The sequence below is a fragment of the Manihot esculenta genome, chromosome 3 (assembly GCF_001659605.2).
Source record: "Manihot esculenta cultivar AM560-2 chromosome 3, M.esculenta_v8, whole genome shotgun sequence".
Taxonomy (NCBI): Eukaryota; Viridiplantae; Streptophyta; class Magnoliopsida; order Malpighiales; family Euphorbiaceae; genus Manihot; species Manihot esculenta.
Window position 1 is genome coordinate 29,629,506 of NC_035163.2, and position 10,941 is coordinate 29,640,446.

Genomic DNA, 10,941 nt, shown 5'->3' on the forward strand with positions numbered 1-10,941 from the left:
TGAGAAGGATTAAAGTTTTCAACTTTCATGTTGCAATCAGTGGAAATCTGAATTAATTTTGCTCTACTTATTGTTTTTTAATACTTTCATGAAGTAAGATCCGATACAATTCAAACCCAAATTTTCTTATTTTCGTGAAATTAAATTAATCAAGATATAGATCTCAAATCCTGTTATTAGATTCAGTAGAAGTAGCAAGCTGCGACAATTTCTGAAAAGCCTTTAACCCTTCACACATAATTTTTCAGTGGCGAGAAACCAGCCTTGAGAGGAGAAGGGCTCTCCTTGATTGTGAAATAATGAGTAATTAATTCCTTGGTAATCACAGTATTGGATATTAGTGATAAGCATTTGAATAGATGAATATAGACAAGAGACATGGAATAACATAATAGCTTAAAGAATCTGCCAACAGTGTGTGTAGATTATGCTTGGTCTAAGCATTTGTGGACTGGAAACACAGCCTAGTTGCTAAACAACAAAATGCTACATGGGTACATTGTTTCTAATTACAGCTCTATCTTCATTGGTACATTTTGAAATATATAACTCTCACTCTAAACAAAATAAAGTCGCTGGTTAAAATTGTGATCACCAGCCAAAAAATCAGTTGCTCAAGTGGACACCAATCCAAGTATCAAGAGTATTCCAGCAGTAACCAAATTGTAGAACCGGTAGCCAAGGACATAGCAAATAATAGATAACATAGTCTAACAGGCGATAGCAATTTAAAATAAAATCTTAAGGAACATTCATGACTTGGATGGACTGTAGCATGTCTGAAACAGCTATAACAAGGTCGCCTGATTTGATCATTCCTCTAGCCTTGAGCAAGGAGAAGGTTTTATTAAGGTTGCTTTCCATGTCATCTGAAAAGCTCAGGCGGAAAGGTATCAGGCCCCACTGTAGGTTCAGGCGTCTCCTTACAGACGCTGTGGTTGTGAAAGCAAAGATTGGACAGTCTGGCCGGCATCGAGACAAGAGAGATGCCATGTGACCATTCTTTGTATAGACAAAAAGAGCATCCACCGCCAAATTGTTAGCTGCAAAATCACACATATCATGATGCATCATGACCATCATCTAAGGAACATAACTACACACTGATGCACATAAAAATAGTGCCTTGACGGCTTGACCTTTTAGGTTTAGGAGTATTCCTATCATTGAACTAGCCAATAGATAAATAGGAGGTGCTAGATAAAAGAACCAAAACTTGAAACCCACTTAGCAGGATATAGAAATTTCTCAGTGACTAGTGTAGAAAGTGTCCCAAGTTTTTAATGCAATATACACCAAGTAAACAGCCTGATTCAGTTCAAGAAATTCTCTCCAAACCAAACCTTGTATAAACTTATATTCTGGAAATATATCATTTAATCACAAAAGAATTCACTAGATCCATCAACTGATATATAGACTTGAACCAAAGAATGCTTACCCATCTTGGCAGCAGAGTTGCAGATCTCTTCAGAGATAAAGTCGGAAAATGTGGATCCTACAGCTGGAAGTTCCATAGCTTCATGGCGTTTCTCTTCTCTCCACCACTTCTCAATTCTTACGCTGACACTTCTAAGAACAGCCAATGCCTTCTCTGGGAACTGGCCCATGGCTGACTCACCAGAGAGCATCAAAGCATCAGCCCGCTGCCTAACTGCTTCAGAAACATCAGCTACTTCTGCTCTGGTGGGTGTAGGGTATTCAATCATGGATTCAAGTAATTGTGAGGCCACAATGACTGGCTTATTTAGCTGCCTGCAGAGCTGAACAATTTTTTGCTGCGCTGATGGGACTTGTTCCAACGGTATCTGTGCACCGAGATCTCCTCTTGCTACCATAGCTCCATCTGATGCTTGAATGATCTCCTCCAAGTTCTTCAATGAGTCAATGCTCTCTATCTTTGCAATAAGAGCTATGTCACTGCATCAGAATATAAAAAGTCCAAAAAGATTGTAACAGGTGCTAACCGTTTTTAGAATGAAAGCAATTATAGTTAAAACACATACAATATATGCTAACTGGCAGTTAAAAACACACACAACACATTCAGTTAAAAACATTTTTAAGTTATATTGTAACTGTCAACAGTAAAGACTGATTGGTTTTATATAAAAATTGTAATGACTTGCAAGCAAGACAACAAAGAAATCAGAACAACTCAGGCCATCACATAATGAACAGTACATGAGATTGATAAAAAAGCTCAGATAATTTAACTTGTAAAGATATGCTAACTGGCAGTGAAGTATCCAGTCAAATTCAAAACAAGGGTCTGGTTATTAATAAGATTCAAACACAAATACACAATACTGGAAATTTTAATATGAAGTGTTAAATGTGCTTACGTATCACGAGTCCGTGCAGCAATGTAGCTTTTGAGATGATTAATCACTTCAGCAGACTTGACAAAGGATATTGCAATAAAATCAACACCTTCTGCAATACCAAAATCAATGTCTAACCAATCCTGTAATGAAAAAGAACGAGCAAGAGAATATATGAAATGTTTCCAATAAAAAAAAACAGATTCTAGAAAAATTTAATGCAGCACAGACAACTGATATGGCATGCACAACATTGGAAGTTCATGCAAATAATATTATAATAATACGCATGCCTGTATACATTTGCACATACAACACAAACAACTTGTTTAGCCATGTACACTCATCCACTCACACTGATAGGAGGCAACAATTACTTGCAAAGTTTAATCAACCACAGTCAAGTCTGAAACTGACTTTCAGCCCATGTTGAATTAAAATCAAGAAGCCAACACATAAGTTCTACTTGAAGTACAATACTACAGTTAATATAGTTTACTAATTTTTTTTTATAATTATAAATGGCATTGAGATCAATTATCACCTGAAATTAAAATGATAATTTAGAGAAGGTTACCCACTAAAGAAATGATGCACACAAATGGACCATCTCATGGTGGTACATAGCATAAAGGGGAAATTTCTAATGGAAACTTCATCAAAGTGAAGTTTCTTACAATGAGAAGGATGATGAAAGCTATTTATAAATCCCAGAATGTAATGGAAATGATGTTTCTCTTTACAAGACTTCCCATCCAAAACAATGTTACTTGATTTGTGGTTTACTGTGACATGTGGTACAGGTACAAGATATGACTATTTTTATAAGCAATACGAGAGGTAGACTTGGTTAGTATGATATATGGGGTCACACTACACTATACATATCGCACCATTTGTCTTGAATTATATGGATGAAAATCATGTAATTTAAAGTAAAATTCTTTTAACATTAAATGTGTATATAAAATTCATGTAATTTAGCTTAGAATCATAAAGTTAAATTGAATTATTAGGCTTATGTTATGACTTAAGGCTAAGGAATAAAGAAGTAGTGGATTAGACCATCAATAGCATATTATTCTCTTCAGTCAGTTGTAACTGCAGAAAGTAGTTATGGGACCCAAAACAGTGTAAATAAAAACTTACTTGTAAAGAGATATATATTCAAGATAATCTATTTTTCTCTAGTTTTGCTTTGTCCTCTTCCCCAATTCTCTTTATTACTTTTCCTCTTTCTATTTCTTTTCTCAACCCAATCTACTTATATCTCTCTCCCCCTATTTCACTGTTTCAAAGGGAATTACAGGTCTGATATGTAACAGCTTACTTATCTATTCTATTTCTTCTCCATCACTTGAATCACCTTCAACATTTTAAAATTCTTCATTTGATCTTTCAACTGCTCTTTTCACTTTCCAAAAGCCACGGTTGCTTTTCTTTTATTTTTTTTTTTTTTGCTAATTCTCAAAACAATAGAAGAGAGGAAAACAAATTTGGCAGAGTTAGAGAAGGGTGTTAGTTTAAATTTAAATTTGACTTCACTTTTAATATTAATAAACTATCAAAATTTTGCGTCATAATCACTAATTAATCTCAAGCATATAGTGGGAAACCTCTATTAAGCCTTTTCTAGTTATTGAATATACATGAATAACCACTATTTGGATAATATAATTCACGGTCAGAAAGAGATATTACTTCTAAAAAATAGGCAGGGAAAAGAAGGGACAGGGAAGGGTAGGAGAAGATTCACCAACCTTAGAGGATATTGTGGGAAGCATGGCATTACGTTCTCGCACTAGACTCCCATCCCTCCAGAAAGTCAAATTAGCCCGTGGCAGTAACAGTCCAGGATCAGTACATCGACACTTGACATCTGGACCAATTTTCTCAATCACCTCAAACCGTACCATCCCACCATCCACAAGGAGTTCGTCCCCAACTTTCACATCTGTATCACATGAATTACTGTCTCAAGATTATTTGAGAATTAACATGTGCATCAGCAAAAAGAGAACAGAACAGTAAAAGATGTCACTTCTCATAAAGATAACTTCAAGCAAAGGATTATGTGATGAAAATACCCTCAGCAAAACCATCATAGTTCACATTGATTGTGCGTTCTGGACGAGGTGAGTCAAAGGCTCTAACACTGAAAGTCCAGATTTCACCATCCTGCGCATTCAGAGAAACATAATACAATTAAGTTCCAAAATTGTAAAAAAAACCTGCCTAAATTAAATAAGATTTTTGTTGCAAGAACATTTTAAAAAATGATTCATCATGATGCTAGATTTTGACAGCAGAACCAGATGATTCATTGGGACATAATTCTATCAGCAAGGTAACGCCATCTGTGGAAGTGGAAACTAATGATAGTAATGATAATAATGCCAAATCTATTTCATTATAAAAGTAGTTCTTCTTTGCTCAATGCCAATTCAGATAAAAACATAGTAACAATGTATTTGATCAATAATGACAAGGTATCACGTTAAATCAAGTCTTCATTCAAACGCAGGTGTTGGCAAAACAAGCCTTTCTATACAATGCATGTATAGATGCTAACGAATGTGGGGAAAAAGGATACAATCTCAGTCAATAACAGTTGATACTAAATGAAATCCACCGGAGTGAATCAAGTAGCAATTAACAAAATTCCTAACTGAGAAACTAATCGCAGGCCTTCATCTTAATCTTTATATTCATAGCTTCCTACGAATGTGAAATCAACTATATAACAAAAGATAACGAGAACAAAAACAATAGCAATAATTTGGAAATCAATACGGTAATCTAATAACTCGTACAAAAGATCTCCAATGGAATTACGTGCGCCACTAGACACGAAAATATCTTTGAGTCTAAAACTCACCTCAGCTTTGGCAGAAGAAGCTCCACCAAGATCGCCCATGTGAATCTCACTTCCTTCAGTATCCATCATAATGGCCACAGCAAAGCCCTTCTCCTCATTCAGTTTCCTAACTCGCTCAATGACGCTCTTGTGCCACTCGCGAGTTCCATGACACATATTAATCCTAGCCACGTTCATGCCTCCGACCGCCAGCGCCTCCAGCTGCTCAAAGCCGCATGTGGCCGGACCGATCGTACAAACAATCTTCGTCCTCCTCGTGCTCCTAAATCCATTCTCCTTCAATTCCGCCTCCGTCACCGCATCCACCTCAATCGAACAAACATCAGCCACGGATAATGAACTATACTCCGTCGCCACCACGCCGCCGCCTGTACCATTACTGGAAACCAATACTTGAGACGACGGCGCAGAGTTGGGATCTGATGCAGCAGATGTCCTGACGGAGATAGATTTAGGAGCTGAAGTAACCGGGAACCAGCAATTGGAAGCAGGAAGATTAGATTTAGGGAAAGGATGCTTAGTGAAAGTGAGGTTTGGGGAGCGATTTGTTTGAGTGAATAAATGGAGAGACTGTGACATGGTTGCCGAGAAATGCAAGGAACAGTGGAGACGTCGCTGGGAAAGAAAGAGGAAGACAATGTTTGGGGAGTTGAAATGCGAAATATAGTAATGGGTGGAGATTTGATTTTAGAGAGAGGGGCGGATATAACAAGAAACGAGGTTTGAGTGAGCTTTGTAGAAGTCGCCGAGCAGCCAGCGAAAATCGCATTGTGGGATGACAAAACCAAACCCATCTTTAAGAATTGGAAAAAGTGAAACTGGTGCTAAACGGGTCAAAATAAACTTCTGTTTTTTTAACCACAGGCTTTAAGGTAAACTACTACAATTTAGCTAAAATGATGTATGGGAACATTTTAGGTGTTATTGAAACTAGCTTTATGATATAAAAATTAAATAATAATTTTTTTAAAAAATGAATGAGGTGTCTGGTTGTATATATAAACATTGTGAAATTTCAAACGTACTTAATGAAAGTCAACCTAAAATTTTTCCATATTTTAATTTGAGATAAAAAAAAATTCTATGTTATCATTGTAATGAGGTTAATTAAAATTTAGTTTATAGTTTAGTAAAATCAATAGTTTAATCTTGTAGTTAATATTTATATATCAATTCATAAAAACATATAAAGGATTTATTTATAAATAAGTATAATATTTATGAATTAATTTATAAAAATTTATTGAATAACAATCCTAATATTTTAGAATTTAATTTATAAAAAAGACATGATTTATTTGTGAGCAATTATAATATTTATAGATTAATTTTATAATTATAAAGACACTTATTTGTAGAGAAATATAGGAATTTATTTATATATAATTAAAATTATTTATATTTTTTTAAAATAAAACTACTTATTGTATTAATAAAATTTTATCAAATAAAAATATAATATATATTATCCCAAATAAAAAGGGATTATACTAGATAAATTCTCTAACCTTCTAACATTATGATGAATCCATCTAACAGAAATATCAGTTCTAGAGTCTAACAAAAATTTATAATTATTCAAAATCAAATCTCTGCATAAAATAATTTGGCAAAAATGTTCCTCAAGGTCTAAACTCCTTTATAAGATAATTTAGCAAAGATAATTTTATTTCTTTCTTATCTCTCTAGCATAAATTATTAAAATCTCCCAAATAAAGTTACGGAAAAGAGCTTGTACGATATAAAATTCGAATAAGATTTCAAGACTGACGTCGTCATTGTAATTCCGGAAACCCATAATAATTATTAAATCTCTATTGAACATTACCTTCCGAAATAACCGAATCAATAAAAATTGAAGAAAAGACAACCATAGAAACAGACTCATGACTTTTCCACATTAGCGAAAAACCTCCTCCCAATCCTTATGAAACAACCATCAAAATGTAAAAAATTACGAAAAAATTTCATACGAGAATTAAGAGTTTTTATTTCCATAAAAAATAAAATGTCTGACTTGTAACTAGGAACCGAATTTTTTAATGCAATAACTGTCCGAGGATTGCCGCAATAAATCTGTCAAAGAGGTTTGCATATTCTAAAAATTGATTGGATTGTACGTGAGAAATATTTCCACCATACAGAAATTATAAGTGACTATCGGAATATCTCTGGAGTTCTTAACAGGGACAACAACATTTTTTTTTTATCGACAGTCAATTGACGCAGATCGTTTTCCATAGAAAGGGGAATGAAGAAGTTAGATTTAAGGAGAGAAATGCGAGAGTATTGAATCATAAAAGTATTACAGAATGAAATTTGCGTCGAAAAAAAAAATAAGTATTTTGAAAAATATAATTATTTAATTAAGAGATTAAATTGTATATTTCATTAAATTTCATAAACTCAATTATTTCAAATCAAAAATATAATAAAGGGTATTTTGATTATTTTAATTAAAATTAATGGAGAACTATTTGTAATTTTAACGACGACAACTAATTTTATATGTTTATTTAAATGCCAAACAATTCAAAATATGAATTTTAAAATTGAAACTTTTTTTTTTAAAATGGTAAAATTGAAACATTAAATTGATTTAAGCATATGAATTAAATTGCAGTTTTATATTTTATGGTGAATATAATTTTTTATGTATAAATTTAAAAAAATAATTTATGCTTATAAAAATAATAATTGATGTGATATACAAGGCAAATTATACACGTAGAGGGAATTGCGATTTTTATGTTTTGTTTCATTATGTTAGAAAAAGAAACGGTGAGTCTCTTAAATGGGAAATCAAATTCTCTAATTCAAGAGGAGGATGAGAATGAAAAAGGTAATAAATTATTTCGTGAAATTATTTATTTAATTATTTATTTTGGAAGACTCATTGAATTGCCACTATCTTTTTAAATCATTGTTTATTTATTACTTTTCTTATCAAATTATTAACCATTTTTAATCCCTCCATTTATACAACTCCCTAGTAATACGTGAAATTACTAAAATATAATTATCTCTAATTAATCTACCTATTAGGGTTTTGGAGAGAGATGATAGAATAAAAAAATAATTTTTTTTCTTAATTTTTGAATTATTTTAATAAAATTTTCAATCTAAATTTGTGAAATCATAATAAGAATAATAATAAAATATTTCATTTGTGGAGATAGAAGTTTATTTATTTATAAAGAATAAAATATTTAAATTTCTCATCATAATAAAAATAAATAAATTTATTAGCGTTATAATTTAAAAACATTTATTAATTATATAAATAATTAACATATAAAATACTTTTTAATAAAAAATTATTATTATATAATTATAAAAATAATTATATTATATATTGTTTTTAATCAATACGTTCGATCTTTATAAATTAATGAATTATTAAAAAATAAAAATATAATATAAATATGATGATTTGATTAATAATAAAATTTATTTATATTATTATTTAAAATAAATACTATAGTTAAAAAAATTATATTCAAAATTATTTTATAAATAAAATGATAAAATATAATTTTTTTCATACATAGATAAATATTGTTTAAATTTTTGGAAATTTTTCTTTTAAATTTTCTTTCTTACCGCCTTAACTTTTGATTTTTTTGTCTTGGTTTATTCTTTTGAATTCTCTTTAATATGAGTAGTTTTATATGTATTGGAATAATATTAATTTTTTTATTATTATTTTTAAATTTTTTAATAAATTTAAATTTAATATTTTTTAAATGAAAATTAGATATTGAGTTAGTAGCATGAAATTAAATACATTTATCATGAAATTAAATCTGGGACGCGGGTTGAAATATTTAAATATCAAATATAACATTAATGTGTTTATGAGAAAGAGTATAAATTTCCAACATATGAATTGAATTCGGTAAACTTTTTAAACTGTTACATTTTATATTTATTGTTTTAAAATAATTATTTTATTTAAAAAAAAAAATAAAAATATGATGCATCAAAAAATCTAATAATTGCTGTGCAACGACACAGATGGAAATTCTAATTTATATAATTTCAAAACATAACGATCCGATCAGTGTAAATTTAAAATAACAATTTTAAAATTATAACTCTTTTAAGTAATTTCAAAATAATAACCAGTTAACTCATACAATTTACTGTAAGAATTGAATAATTAATAATTTAAAAATAACTAAAATCATGGAAATTAAATAAAAATTTACACATGAAAAATTACTAATAATTACGAAACCAATATTATTTATTTATTTTTAGTTTAATATCAATGTTTAGCTAAGTAAAAAGGTTAAAGCAATTTCTAATATAATGCTTGAAATTTAATAAAAAAATTCATAATTTAAACTTTGTTATTTCAATAAAAAATAATTTAAAATTTTATTCTATTACAAAATATATATTTTATTAAAATTCACTATTAAATTATAATAGTTTAATTTATTTAATTTTAATTTCTATAAAAATATAATTCTTATAATTTTAATATTTATAACAGTTTAATTCTTTTAATTTAATTAATTTTTTAATTTATAATTAATTAATTATAATATTAATAAAATGATTATTTTATTAAAAAATAAAAATACTAATATTAGAAATATATGAATTAAATCATAAATTTTATAGATTAGTCAGTAAATTAGTCTAAATTTTCCGCAAAATTTGGGACGATTTTGATATTGGTGTAGATATTAGTTGTCGTGCGGAAAGGGAAAGGTTTTCATTTTGTATTTTATTGCGCAGTACATCTGCTTCTGGATCGCGGAGACGTTGATGCTCCGAGAATATTCTATTATTCTACAGTACGAGCAGTCGAGCCCACTTGAGATGCAATTTACCTTTTAAGCCCCACTTTTTTTTTTTTTTTTTTTTTTTTCCTGATCTGAAGCTTTAGACGTTTAAGAGTTTGGAAATTCAATTAATTCAAATTTATTTTCGATAGAAAATATTTGTTTTTAAATTTTAAAATATATAATACTTAAGATTTAAATTTGAAAGCACTTGTAAAAAGAAAAAATCTCCATTAATCTATTTCATTTTTATAAATATGTTGTTTAAAAAACTTTGGTAACACTTTAGTAATCAATTTTACAAAGCACATAATAATATATATATATATATATATATAATTATTTGGCCATATTGCAGATTATTCAACATGTGACGCAATTGGAACAAGTTAGGTGGCAAATCAGCACGCACTGGGAAGCAATGAAATAAAACTCTCATGACTTTATATTTTTAACTTTTTTTTTCAAATTATACATAATTAAAAAATTATTTATTAAATTATATAAAATTTAAAAATATTTTTAAATTTTATGTGTAAAATAAATATATTCGAAAGTTATAATATCTAACACTTTGAAAATATTTTTAAATTTTATGTGATTTAATAAATAAAATTTTAATTATATATAATTTAAAAAAAACTCTATATTTTCATCTTTAATTTCATTTATTCCAAGCAGAGATGAAACCGGTCTTTAATGTAAGAGATAAAAGAAAAAAACTATGATACCAAGTTCTACTATTATTCACAAATTTGATAATAGCTTCATGTATATTGATTTATTTTATAAAATAATTTTAAAAATTATGATAAATTCATATATAACTTTAACTTTTTTTTTTTTGAAAATTTTAACTTATTTTAAAATAAGAGTTACTTTTTTATTTTAAATGAAAAATTAATGAAAAATAAATAAATAAAATTAAATTATTATAAAAATT

At 29.1% G+C, this 10,941-nt stretch overlaps 1 protein-coding gene across 1 annotated transcript; it reads right to left on the reverse strand.

The window, feature by feature from the left end:
* Positions 1–366: 366 nt before the first annotated feature.
* Positions 367–5,981, reverse strand: LOC110611476 (pyruvate kinase isozyme A, chloroplastic). The gene is made up of 6 exons (XM_021751850.1): positions 5,203–5,981; positions 4,412–4,502; positions 4,085–4,278; positions 2,346–2,467; positions 1,442–1,920; positions 367–1,043 (listed from the first exon to the last, which is right to left on the reverse strand). The coding sequence occupies exons 1-6, from the start codon at positions 5,779–5,781 to the stop codon at positions 742–744; spliced, it is 1,767 nt and encodes a 588-aa protein (XP_021607542.1). The 5' UTR covers positions 5,782–5,981; the 3' UTR covers positions 367–741.
* Positions 5,982–10,941: the final 4,960 nt, after the last annotated feature.